This window comes from Diabrotica undecimpunctata, chromosome 6, assembly GCF_040954645.1.
Source record: "Diabrotica undecimpunctata isolate CICGRU chromosome 6, icDiaUnde3, whole genome shotgun sequence".
Lineage (NCBI taxonomy): Eukaryota > Metazoa > Arthropoda > Insecta > Coleoptera > Chrysomelidae > Diabrotica > Diabrotica undecimpunctata.
The window spans coordinates 57,144,709-57,159,277 of NC_092808.1; the positions used below are offsets into that span (position 1 = coordinate 57,144,709).

Consider the following 14,569-nt stretch of genomic DNA (forward strand, 5'->3'; position numbering starts at 1 on the left):
TCTTTTCGCTTCTTTTAATTGAAGGAATTGGCACAAACTATCAATATCTTGATAGTTTCTCAAAATCACGTGATCCTCCAATGTTTCTTCGAAATGTCTGCTTATCATTTCTACCAGTTGTTCGGTAGAGTACTTGTAATCTAGATATTTTGAATTGTTATATATCTGCAAAGCATCTTTCTTCAGATATTCCCATTTTCTCGTGATATTTTCCATTCTGTAGCTCTTGGTTGATTTCCCTCTGTTTATTTTTCCCCCAGAAATAATTGAGAAATTTATTTTCGAAATCAGTCCAATTTTCAAACTCATCTTCTTTGCTTTCATACCATAACGCTGCTTCTTCTTTCAGATGGTTTCTAATTATTTCTTTGCAATCGTCAAAATATCTAACATGTTGCAATTTAGTTTTTAAATTTTTAACAAATGGTACTGGGTGTGTCCTTCTAATGTCCCCGCCAAATTGTACTTTCGCCTCGCTTGTGCTATGGACGATAATTTTTTTTCTCTCTCCTCCTGTTTGTTGTTTTATTTCTGCAATATGTTTTTCATTTTGCTTTAATCTTCTTTCTACTTCTTTCCTGTCTTCTTGTAGCGCCATTTCAAATTTTTCTTCTAACTGTTCTAATGCCTTTTTCTGTACAGTCTTAATATCTTTCATTTTAGTTTCTATTTCTTCTCTCTGCATCTCTAGTTTCCTCTCTGTTTGTTCTCTGACTTTTTCTAAACAGACTTTTACATCATTTTCATATTTGTCCAAACGCTTTTCCATTTTCCTATCATTTTCTTCTAATTTTTGTTCATAGTTTTCCAGACGCTGCTCTATATTCCTGTTGTTTAGTTCTATTGATTGTTTTGTTTCTTGTTGATTTCTATCCATTTTATTCATTTTTTGTGACTGGAGTTGCATTAGTTGTAATATTTTATCTATTCCTGATGGTTCTTTTCTCTCCTCAACTATTGTAACATTTCCTTTGTTATCCGATCCTTCTTCCAAAATTGTTTTATTTTCTCTGTTATCCTCCTTCCTTTTCTGCATTTTACTTTGTCTCCTCGTGACAGACATGTTGTTTCTTTTTGTTACTCTTTTTGTCCCCGCCAAATGTGAAATTTTACCACACTCTATATGTTCCAGAACACGACAAATATTTCTCCCCAAATTTAATAAATTTTCATGACAAATATCAAATATGCAATCAGTAAAATTCAAATAATTCAAAATAAATATCCAATGTACGATTGGTAAAGAAAATAAAAATCAAATAATTCAATAGCACTAAATATCAACTAACTACGATCAATCAATAAATCAAATTTTTATCCACTGGAAAAATTGTCACAATACTTTCAAATTCAAATTCCTTCAATGTTATTTTTTATCTCTAGATCACCTGTACTTATTCCTGATATCTTTCCCTACCATCATACTCCCTACTTCCCTACTGTTCAAGCCCCACGTTGGGCGCCAGTTAATGTAATATTAAAAGTCAAAGGTGCGCCAAGAAATTAATTAGCTAATTAATTAATGATTTTATCACACTATTTAATTCTCTTATCTCAGGGTTATATTCGTGCTTCAATATCTATGCTTTACATATGATAGGTAAGGTCTAAGGAATATCGGAATAATAGTCATATATGATACAAAATTATATATTGAAATAAAATTCACACTCAAATATCTTAAACAACAATATCTCATATAATGATTATCAAAATTTTGTTCTACGTACGCGAACCTTCAAAATTTAATGTTATGCACTATATAAATTAAAATTTCAAATCAAAATTGTTGTTCTAAATCTCCTGATAAAAATTTCTATCTTTTCTAAAGCAATTAAAAGAAAAAACTTTGTTGCTAAAGAAAAACCTGACGAATAAAAAAAACTATCTCTCCGAAGATGAGTTGTCCAAATCCTTGTTCCTTGTAGCCTACACTATCGATTCTTAGCAGTTCCCTAGGTAATCCGCAATCTTACAATAAATTATTGCGAGCCTCTCGTCTTCAATAATCTCCTTCAGATGCACTGAAGGAAGAAGGTAGAAAGTTTGTCATATTTATCCCCATTTAGATAACAAACAACAACCTTAACTACAATTATAACTTTCCTAAAAACTACTAACATGCTAATCGTTTCTACAAATTCTTAAAAACTAACGGATAATTATACATTTTAAATATTTCGATTCTATTGTCTTATTCACCGTATCGGCGTACAAGTCTATTTGGAAAAACCACTCTCGCATTGTTCTATTATTTCACTACGTTCTCTTCACTTAAGCTATGTCCCTCGAATATATTTTACAAAGAAAATAATTTATGCATACCTTAAATTTTGTTTACTACAGGTAATCCAAAGATAATGGACTTTCATTTCTTTGAAATATCGTTTATAGTTTATCAGTCGAAATATTTTGAATTATTATATTTTATAATTTGAAATATATTACGAGCAAACCAATATTATTTTTAATTTTACATAGCATAACAACTCCCCGCCATTTGATTTGCCGAAAACTCTTTGTTAATTTTTTTAATGACATAAGTTTTCCAGGATCAAATTATTTCCCAAGGTTATTAAAATCTACTCATGATATTGATATATGTCTTGAATGTTAAAAATACCCCGTATATTGCCTGTCTCTATGTGCGCTAATTCATAACTATTTACCTCATTTTCCGTATTGACCCTATATGGACCTTCAAATACCGGCATCAATTTAGCACAAATACCATTTTGTAAATTCGACACCCTCAGTGCCCTCATCATCATCATTTTGGCTTTACAACCCTGTGTGGGTCCTAGCCTCCCCAAGAATTTTTCTCCAGTCGTCCCTATCCATCGCCTTCCTCCGCCAAGCACGTATTTCCATATTTCTCATGTCTTCATCGATGTTATCTAGGAATCTTGTTCTGGGTCTTCCTCTTCTTCTTTGACCAATAGGTCTATCAAGGAGCGTTTTTCTAGCTGGGTCGGTTTGCTCCATCCGCATAACATGGCCTACCCACCTTAGACGTCCTATCTTTATGTGTTTTACGATATCTGGTTCCTGGTATATCCTATAGAGTTCGAAGTTGTATCGTCTTCTCCAGACACCATTTTCATTTACCGCTCCATAGATGCGCCTTAGTATTTTTCTTTCGAAACATCCTAACATGTTTTCATTACTTTTTGTTAAAGTCCAGGTTTCTGAACCATATGTTAGGACTGGGCGTATTATTGTTTTGTAGAGTTTTACTTTTGTATTTCTTGATATAACTGTAGATTTAAAAAGGAGATTAAGCCCAAAATAGCATCTATTAGCCGTGCAAATTCTGCGGTTTATCTCTGCGGTAGTGTCATTTTCAGTATTGACGAGCGTTCCCAGGTATACAAATTCGTTAACTGCTTCGATGACGTCATTTTCTATAACAAGTGGCCGTAGTGTTTGTGGTTGCGTACCTATTTTCATGTATTTTGTTTTGTTGGTGTTTATTATTAAACCCATTTTTGTAGCCGCTTTCCGTTCTCCCAACAATATTGATATCATCCCTCAGTGCCCTCACTAGGACTTTATCTCCTTTCTGGAATGTGATCGGCCTTCTTCTTCGGTTTCTCTCTTGCCTTTGGAGATATTTCTCTCCACTTCGTCTCAATCTTCTTTGAACCATCTCGATCACTTCTTCGTATTGTCTGGGGGCGGCGTCTTCCCACGGTCTTGTAGGCATTGTTCCTTTCATTATATATAAAGGTGTCTCTTTGGTAACCGTATTTGGTGCACAGTTCAAATACGTCTCGATCTCAGACACTTTTCTGTCCCAATGTCGATGATGTTCTTCAGCAACAATTCGTAGAAATTTTGTGACTTCTTGTATAAAACGCTCCGAAGGGTTGCTCTGTGGATGGCGGATGCTTATAAATTTTGTATTGATACCTCTCTCTCTTAACTCCCCTTTAAAGCGTTCGTTCCTAAAGTATGTCGCATTGCCCAATAAAATGTTGTCTGGTCTTCCCACTGTTTCTGTAAAATCGTCTATCTTCCGAAGTATTTCAATTCCTTTCGTGGTTCGACATGCGTACAATTTAACATATTTTGAGAAAAGATCCACCATAACTAGTATGTTTTTATTCCTCTGTGTTGTTGGTATCAAATCGCTCAACATATCAATGGCGACAATATCCAATTTCTTCCGCGCTACGACGTTTTTTGTGACGTTTTCGTTTTTGAAGTTCCTACTTTTACACTTCTGACATGTCACACAATTTCGAGTCACCTCTTTTGCTATTGTATAGTTATGTCGACAAATGTAGTTCTCCCTGAACATAAGCCACACCTTCCTGCTTCCAATATGTCCGTTGTCACAGTGTAACTTTAAAAAAACTTCTTTTGCCATCTGCTCCGTGATTACATATAGTTCTTTACCATCGACCCTCTTAAAATATTCTTCTTGTTCAGCCCTTTGCTTTTCTCTTTCATCCAATTCTTCCCGATTTTCCCTGATATGAGCCAAATGAGCTTATTACGTTCGAGTATGTTCCCAATCAGCTGACTTTAATTTCCACCTTTCATATGGTGTTATGCAGGTTACTTTGTCATGAGTAATTATTGGAAAATGATCACCGTCATATAGGTGGTCTAATGTATTCCATTGTAGAAATGGAGCTTAAGTTGATCATTGATGGATAAGTCTATGCAGCCAAATGTGCCATTATATGCGTTTTTTCCTCACATGATGCATCAACCACGCAGGGTTATAAGCGTGTATGTATTGTGATACAAAGTTAGAACTTAACCATAGCAATACATAAATAGAAATAAACCTAAATCTATACAAAGTAAAATACTAAGAGAACTATTTAATGTTGATGGTATGTTATACATTTTGCGTTGCACATCATACTTGGGGCACTGCAATAAACAATGTTTTACCGTTAAGACACTTTTACACATGTCACACACAGGTTTATTAGCACGTTTTAGTAGGTTAACCGGGTATGACCAATCTGGAGGCGAGTGAACGTTACTTGTTCTCTTCTATTGTTAAATTTTGAGAATTTTTGATGATTAATATCAACTTCATACAGCTTGGTTGAGGAGTTCTTTCATGTATCCTGTCATATTTAATTAATATTTTCTTTAAAGATTGCTTTTAGGTCGGTGTAAAGAGATTTCGTATTCACTTCTGCATTTGGGTTAGTAGGTGCATTTTTTGCTATTTTGTCTACAATCTCGTTTCCTTCGATTCCAGTATGTGACGGTACCCATATAAGATTAACTTTAATGTTCATGTTTTCTGCATGTTTTAGTTCGTTTTTAATGAGAAGGAGTAGTGGATCATTACAGTAGAGTTGGTTTAATGCCATTATTGAGCTGAGAAAATCTGTAATAATGATATTTCTCTTTTTATTTTTCTTAACTATCAGAACTAGTCCTTTTAGTATCGCATACAGTTCTGCAGAGAACGTTATTGTATATGAAGGTAATTTGTAAGTTTCTGTATAATCTGTATGATTGATTGCTGCCCCAGTTTCGTCTTCGGTTTTGGAGGCATCGGTGTAAACTTTGAAACAGCTACCATATTTGCTTAATATTTTAAGAAATTCTTGATTAACTAGTATTAGATTGGTAATATACTCACAGCTAATTTTTTTGGGAGATAATCGTTGCTTAAATACACTATGTATGTAACAATATTTTGCTTTTCTTGATGATAAACAGCTGATATTTATTTTTACTAAGAACATATTTTAATCGACACTTAAATTCATAATTTGTTTTAGCTTTTGATTGGTTAAAAGATAATATTCAAATAGAAGAAGGATCATTTAAAAATTTAAAATCCGAATACCGAAGAAGATTTAAAAACTTTTACGAAATTCTAAAATCCCTTAATGAAAATGAGGTAAGATATATAAATAAAAGTTACAAAAGTATGCTTTTTAAAAAATAAGTGACTTTCATCATTAATGTCGAAATTAATTTAGTTTTACTTTTAAAAATGCAAAAATAATTTTGGTGTAATAATATACTTAAATAAAAACAATGTAACAACACGTCATATTTCCATAGTTTTCACGTTTTAAATCAGGTTTATTAGAAGACCACTGACATTACAATTATTTACATTTCATTGCATCGTAGTACTACAAAATTAAATAATATAAGATTTAATATAAGCGTTTATTAGTTTAATTTCGATTAAGTTATTACATAATTAGCACTCAAAGATAAAAAACAGTACTTTATCAAAATATTCACATTGTTTTTTAATGATGGAATATTAATTTTTAATCCATTAGATTGAAGCCCTTTTATTACTCAACAAAATAAAATTTGATTAATTCATATTGGTTTATTTGTTGCTAAGGTATGATAATTTGTATGTCCCAAGACGAAACAATAATAGGTCATAGCTTTCTAAAAAAAAAAAAAATCGCAAACGTTCTGAAAACTTATAAATCCATTTTGGATATTTTTAAAATTTTTAAGAAATTTGTACTGTAGTATTTTTATTAATCTAATTTATTGTTTTTATTTATTATCAACGGTTCTACACTTATAACACAAGTTTATTTAAAGTCTTTATTTGTACAATATAACTAATTTACATATACACTATACACTATATACACTAATAATTATATAATTTATCTACGTACGTTACATTTTAAAAACTCGACGCGATGTTCAAAAACTAACTGTTCCTCTAAATAAAATGTCCCATATATATATATATATATATATATATATATATATATATATAAAATGCCGTTATCTAGAAGGATCGATGACCTTCTCCATTAGAACGGAATTCCATCAAATAGACGAGAAGGTCACTCAAGGACTGGTCTTTCGGCGAATTTACTAGAATTCGGTCGACGGCTGGAACTGGTATTAGCGTAGGGGTCCCTTGGATATTGCCTACTAAAAAAATACTTATTAGAAAAACATGTTTACAGTTTTGTGCGCCATAATATTTATCGTAACAGTACCATCTTTCACAAGAAGTTTTTACTTCATAAGTTTTTTCTTATTTTTAGCACCTCTCCTAGAGCTTTTTCATAAGGTGTTCCTGATATCAGACGCCGCTGTAACTGCTTTTGTGGCGTGTAATAAGTATTGTTCTTATTTCTTCTATTAATTCATACATTTTGAATTATACTCTTCTTGTTCTTTGGTACGCTTTTCTGGTTATGTTTCTTTCTTTTATGATTTCTTTCAGCTCGTTAGGAATTATTAGTCCTTTGTTATTCGTGTATTGTTTTGGGATGCTGTTTTCCGTACTTGGATCTTTTTATTTCCATTTCATTTAGTTGTTTTCTGTAGTTTTGTCAGTTTTCTTCTTTCTATTTCCATCTTTTGACTGGTTTAATTATAGGCACGTCTACTTTTAATGCCATAATTTCTGTCACTGGTTTGTGGTAAGAGCTGATTTCGTAATACGTCCTATAGCTTCCTTAATTATTTCCCTTTATTCTTCTGACTGATTCTTCTAACTTTATCCGGTGCGAAGTTTGTGCGAAATTAAAGTCTCCTTCTTCTTCTATATATAGAAAAAATATTTGTATTACCTATTTTGATACCTATATTTTCAATTCTTTGAGTAATTATTTCTACCTTATTCCAATCTAGGTTGTTTTTGATGTTTATTGCCATTCCTCTATGTTCTGGTGTATCTTTTGTCTTGCTATTGATTCAAAGTTTGTTATCCTTGGCAGCTAGGTGTTCGTCATATAGAGGTGTCCAGAAACTCTGCTGACAAACGAAAGCCGCAGATTCCTCAGATAATTTAAAGACGATTTAACTAAATTCATCTATTTAGGAAAATGAAAACATGTACGATTATTTATCCTCCAGAGTTGAATCGATTGAATTAATTGCGAATTTTTAGTACCGTTCATAGGCGTCCGTTTTGGGTAGGTCAACGGGTATTTTACCGCATATCTTTTTTATGTGCAACTTTTAAGCATTTGTGATACTAGATTATTAAATTATCAGATATTCTAGTACCAAAAGGTACTCTTACTTTAAGTCTGTAGGATACACCGTTTTCTAGAAAAATCGATTTGAAAATTTTTTAAGCAGGAAAATCTCCTTGTAGCCGTGCTTGTACCTTTGTAAAATGAAAGGATATACATTTTTGTTGTGTAAGATATTTCTTGCGGAAGATTTTGACATTGTGGGATACATGACAGATAGTCTTTGAACACTAATTTCTAAATTTTCCTAAACTTCCATTAAAGTGACATTTTGATGTACTGTTACATCATTATGTCGCTCTGTTTAATTATTTTTTTGAAACACTAAACTTGTTTCTCTTAATCAAGAAATTTTTCAGCGTATCTACTTTACTGCTCAAGCGTTATACCCCATTTCGCAATAAACTAAATTATAATATCAGCGTATTCCTCATTAGTAAAAACCGTTTTTGTTGAATTGAAATTATTGTGTTTAAATGCCACAAAGTAAAACCATTTTTGTTGAATTGAAATTATTGCATTTAAATGACACAAAGTAAAAATTAAAAGAGAAACTTCACGAACTGACAAGAGTTTGGCAATGAAAAACGTAGGTTATAGTTCTGTTAACAGTTCAAAGCCTACTAATGCAAAAAATATTAATTTAACTTTCATGACGAAAAAGCGAAAAATTTTCAAATCGATTTTTCTCGAAAATGGTGTATCCTACCGACTTAAAGTAGAAGTACCTTTTAGTACAAGAATATCTGAAAATTTAATAATCTAGTATCACAAATGCTTAAGAGTTAAAGAGCCTACAAAATAGGGACGCCTATGAACGGTACGAGAAATTCGCAATTAGTGAAATCGATTTAACTCTGGAAAATTAATAATCGTACAATTTTTTATTTTTCTAAATAGAAGCGTTCAGGAGGTATTAAAAAAACTCATTACAAGCAGTTATCTTCAAAGAGCTCTAGCTCGCTTAGGACGCATTTTCGGACTATGTAAATTGGGTTAAATTAACTGAGGAATGTTCGGTCTTCGTTTGTCAGGAGAGTTTCTGGACACCCTGTATAACTAAAATCTAAAATTCTGAAAGTTTCTGAAATCCAAATAATATTCAGATTTTGCTTTATGAAACCACCTCTCTTAATTCGTAGATTCTTAGTCTGTGTAAAGCCATGTTAATCGCATTATTTTTAGCCTTTTAGTTGGCATAGCTCTCTCCGCAAATTCGTTGGCACGTAAAAGTTCTTTATTCATCCATTGTAGAAGCTGCAACTTCTCGACATTGACGGTGTTGTTTATTTTTGCTCATGCGTTTGTTATTTTTCCCGAAATTCTTGATTGTGCCCTTGTCTTCTGTGGATTATATGCTCTTGTTAATTAAGCATCCAAAATTCTTGTATTGGTAGTCCTAAAGACAGATGGATGCGGCGGAAGTGTTGCTTTTGGCGTTTGTTTATTTCTGTTTTTGTTGGCTGCTTGGTTGTCTAAGTATTCTATGTGTTTCCTTCACATAGTGTAATTAGATGTGTGGTCGACGAAGATTCAGTATTTTACTTTATTTTTAAACACCTTTTTGGAAGGAGTTTTTCGTTTAAATGAATACAATTTCGAAGTTGTAAGTGAATTTAAATACATGGTAACAGTGTTAACAGCTGAAAGTAGGTGTGAAAATGATGTAGCCGCTAGAATCATAGCAGGAAATAGAGCGTATTAGTCCGTAGCGACGCTTCTTTATTAAAAATTGCTCCCAAGGACAGCTAAAACAAGGGAATATAAAACTTTAACTCGCCCGATTAATGCATGAAAGTGAGACGTAGAAACTGAACCAACGGAAAACAACAAAATTATTAGTCTTAGAACGGAAGATCTTTCGGATGATTGTTGGGCTTTGTAGAGACAAGATAATAGGAGAGTGGGCACGAAGACATAATCAGGAACTCCAAGCACTCCATTGAGAAGAAAGAAGAGTACGATACATTAGGGCAAATCAGATAAGATGGGCAGGAGATATACTGAAATTGAATGATAAAAGACTACTTAATACAACCTTTTGGAAAAGGCCCGATGGCAGAAGTTCAGTTGGTTGTCCAAGAAAGAGATGGAATGATGCAGTAACTAGTGATCAATGTAAGGTAGGGGGAAAACAATGAAAGATTGCTGCACAAGACCGGCAAGAGTGGAGGAAAATAGTAAACGCGGTCAATACTCACTTAAAGTTGTAAAGCCAAGAAAGAAGAAGATGTTTTTCATTATCTGATTTTTGACGCATTTCATGCAGCTTGGGCTTTTAAAACAATTTCTGGTATTGTGTCCGAACGACTGGCAGTTATAGTACTGCGTACTGCGTATTCTTGTCAGTTTTCTGTACGCATCATTTACGCTGTGTAAGCATGCTTTATCTTTACTTTTTTTGTGTCTCTAGTTTTCGGTACCTGGATTAGGTACGAATCTCTCATTTTCCCTTGTTCTTTTTTTGTCGTGACCGACTTTTTTCTCAATTCTTGCTTTTTTCAAATCATCCAAGTTTGTCCTTAGTTCACTATCTTCCCTAAGTTAGTAACTCAAGGTTATAAACTTTGTATCGATCGGCTCTTTGAAAGCTAATTTCCTCTTTTTAGTTTTCATTTAGATACTTTAGTCATTTAATTATTTTATTTATTTTATTTAATCATTAAACCCAAATTCATTTTATTTAATAAACATTCAGCGTTAATATTTCCTTAAGTTCTACTATAGTTTGGCAACACCGCCGTTCATTATAATGTGACCTATACTTATCGCTAGCTGTACATTTACTTTATTTCCTATTTAAAATACCGCACTTCTTATAATAGATCTTTGTTTACATACACTTTTGATAGTTCTTTTTAACAGTCTTTATTTTGGATATTCACTAATATAAGTATGTACTTCTGTAATCACTGAAATAGTTTCAGTATAAAAATTGTTATATAGGGTGTCTTAAAAAAAGCTGGACGGACGAGTGTTTCAGAAATTAAACATCGGATCGAAATACTAAAAATTGGTAAATATTTTTTAAAATCGAACGACAACAAACACGATTCCCCAGCCACACCCTCTAGAGCGAGAAGGGAGAGAGGAGGAGGCGAGAAATTTAAAAAAATCTTAAATGGAAACACTTAAAAATGAAAAACCAAAAACAGGTGTTTATTATTTTTTTAAAATCTATTAAATGGCAACGAACACGACCCCTCACCTCCATCACCTGGGGTGGGTTTGGGTAGAACTTTAAAATATTAAATAGGAACCCCTATTTTTTTATTGCAGATGCTGATTCTACAAAACATTCTTAAAAAAGTGGGAGAGTAGGCGGTACTGTCGACTAGCGCGGAGCTTCATAGGTTTTCTGTATTTTTAAAATGGATTAATTAATTATTTATAAAATAATACATATTTAAAATTAACTAAAGTAATTTTATTATTTATTTATTTTTTATATTTTAAACAAATTCTTATTTTTGCTTCTAACTCCACCTGTTAACGTATTAACAAAGCATGCGTTGTTTAGTTATGACAAACCTATCAAATTCAGAAACAATATTAAAAATCAAATATAAATAAATATCATTTGATAGCAAGTTTGTAGCATTTTAAAATGCCTTGGTATATATTGAAATCCCCTCGTATGTGTTAAAATACCGAAAAAGTATTTTCAATCCTTTTTGCGTCGACAAGTTAATATAAGCACATTTTACAGTTTATTTAAATATATCACAGACGCATATTCTCTGGTATTTTTCTTTAATCAAAGCCGCTTACTATTATTATGCGTTTCAAATAAATATTCCCGTTTATATGTTTTGTTTATACCAAGTTAAGCAAATAAGAATTTACTCACTATCGGTAAGGCCGGCCGCTGTTAAAGGCGTGTTTAGTTTTATTGGAGTCCGAATTTAGCTTCAAATTCGAAGTTTTTTTTGTTTCTCGTCCTTTTTTATGGAAAATTAGTAGTATTGTGGCAGTTAGTTGTACAGTTTTAAGTGAGGTTTGTAGATTTGGTCAAGGAGAACAGACGCCGTTTAGTTTAAACGGAAAAAACCGACAAATTTGTGAAAAAAAGTTTAGGCAAAATATTCGCTACAAGTTTAAATATTATATAAACTAAATAATATGTTCCAAAATAATAATTGTATTTGTATAAAATTATGTTATAACGAGAGTTATTATAAAAATTTAAACAGATGATTTAATGTTGTTATTAATCGGATGACTTTTATTAAATTTTGACAATCGTTATTTTCGAGGTCGTCCTCTTTTCCTCCTTCCTATGGGTCTCCATTCGCTTATTCTCTTTATCCATCTGCTGTCGCTAGTTCTTCTTACATGTCCATACCACATTAGTCTTTTTTGTTCTATATATGTTAGTATGTATATCTGTTTCTATTGATGTTCTTTGCTTTATTTCGTCATAACTTCTCCTATCCATTCTTGTTACTCTGCAGCATCTTCGCAGGCATTCCATCTCTGTTGCTACTATCTTACTGCTGTTTTTCTTGTTTATGATCCAATTTTCAGCCCCATATGTCATAATACTTCGCATTAATGTTTTATAAATCTGTGTTTTTGTCTTCATATTTAGGTGTCTATCCCACCATACTGAGTTAAGTTGTCGGATTGCTGTTCTGTTTTGTCCTAATCCTTATGTAATTTCTTCCTATGTTGTTGCCTTTTTCGTGATTATAAACCCCAAGTATTTGAATTTATCCTTTCCTCTGATTGTTACATTGTCATCAATCTATAGATGTTCTTCACTTGTAGATAGGTACTCTGTTTTCGCGAGATTAATATCTAGGCCAGCCTTCGTATATTTTTCTTGTAGTTTCTTAATCATGTAGCTGAGGTCGTCTTGGTCTTATGCAATCACTACCTGATCGTCTGCAAAGCTTAACATTTATAGGTATTCGTTCCGTACCGGTACTCCCATGCCTTCGCATTTTCTTTTCCATGTAGTCAAGGCTTTCTCTAAGTATATTTTGAATAGGGTTGAAGATGTGGAACAACCCTGCACGAGCCCTTTTGTTGTGGTGAAGTCTCCTATGATTATTGTTCCCATTTTAATGGATACTTTATTTTCTTTATACAGAGCTTTTGTAGCTTCTACCAGTTCCGTCTGTATTTCTAATTTGTACATTGCCTCCCATAGTTCTGACCTTGGTACAGAGTCATACGCCTTTCTCAGGTCCACAAATGCCAACTTTATATCTCTATTTTTTGCTTTTTTCTTTTCTAACAGTTGTTCCAGTGTGTATTTGTGGTCTATGCATGATCTTCCTGCCGTGAAGCCTGCCTGATCCTCCCCGATTTTGCCTTTTATCGCTTGTTCTATCTTTTCTCGCAGTATCTTCCCATATAATCTTCATATTGATGATATTACGCTTATTCCTCTGTAGTTTTCGCATCGTTTTCTATCTCCTTTCTTAAATATAGATGTCATATATGCCTCCGTCTATTCCTTTGGGAGCTGTTCTCCATTTATGGCTTTCTGAAATATCCGTTGTATCATCCGGTGTAATTTTTTTGATCCGTATTTTATAAGCTCAGGTAAGATGTCTTCAGATCCCGGTGCTTTCTTATTTTTGATTGCTTTTATGGCCATTCTCATTTCCCTATCTGTTATTTCTATTTCTTGTTGTGGGGATCTGCTTTGTCTTCCTCTCTTTTCTTTTCCAATGGATTGTGGACTTTGTTCTGTTAACATTTCCTTGTAATAGTCCTTCCATTCTTTGTCCTGTATATTTCCCAATTTAATTTTTTCTTTTGAGTTTTGTTTCAATCCTCTCAGCACTTTCCATGACTCCGAAGTCCTTGTACCTCCTATGTATGTTTTAATATTTAAACAGGTTCTTTCCCATTCTTCATTCTTTTGTTGTGTTATTTGTTTTTTCACTTCTCCATCTTTTTCTTTATATTCTTTATAAACTTCATCGTTGTTTGTAGTCAGCCATTTTCTGTATAGTTGCTTTTTTTCTTCAATTATTCGTTTTGTTGTTTCATTTATTTCATATTAGTGCTGTTTATTTGTTATATGTTCTTTTTCTTCAAGGGCTTCGAATCTTTTAGTAACAGATATTCTTTTAATTTTTTACTTCTCATGTAATGTCTATATTTTTTTAGTTATTTTTCCTGCAGTTTTTAATTTAAACCTGCTTAGATTAAATATATAATGACTAGAAATGACACTCAGATCAGGATTTTACTGCAGAGAAAAAAAGTAATATAACGTCAGTATAGAAGCTTCGCTTCAATTAATTTGTAGACTTTGCAGATCTGTATAAATATTTCTGTAATTACAGCGCCATCTATCGCGAAACAAAAAAAAATTTAGGTAAAATTTGATAAGTTTTTCAGGTAGAATCCTAATCTGCAACAAAATTTGGGGTTTCTGTTTAAGGTTTCAAAGTTGCACCCCCACAGCCCAAGGAGATGGGGGTGCAACGTCGTGTTTGATGCCACTCATAAATTTTTAAAAGAATATTAAACACGTCTTTTTTAATTTTTAATTTGAAAGTGTATTTGTCGAGATATTCAAATTCAACCATTTTCACAATTTTCCAAAGGTATCACACATATATCGTTTTTTCCGATTATAACGCCATATA

General features: G+C 32.6%; 1 protein-coding gene across 1 annotated transcript in view; it reads left to right on the plus strand.

Annotated features, from left to right (window-relative positions):
* Nucleotides 1–14,569, plus strand: part of LOC140443458 (uncharacterized) — a 223,669-nt gene that overhangs the window by 82,315 nt on the left and 126,785 nt on the right. The window contains exon 3 of the mRNA XM_072534732.1: nt 5,760–5,881. Within this exon, the coding sequence (XP_072390833.1) occupies nt 5,760–5,881 (122 nt within the window). The remainder of the gene's footprint in view (nt 1–5,759; nt 5,882–14,569) is intronic.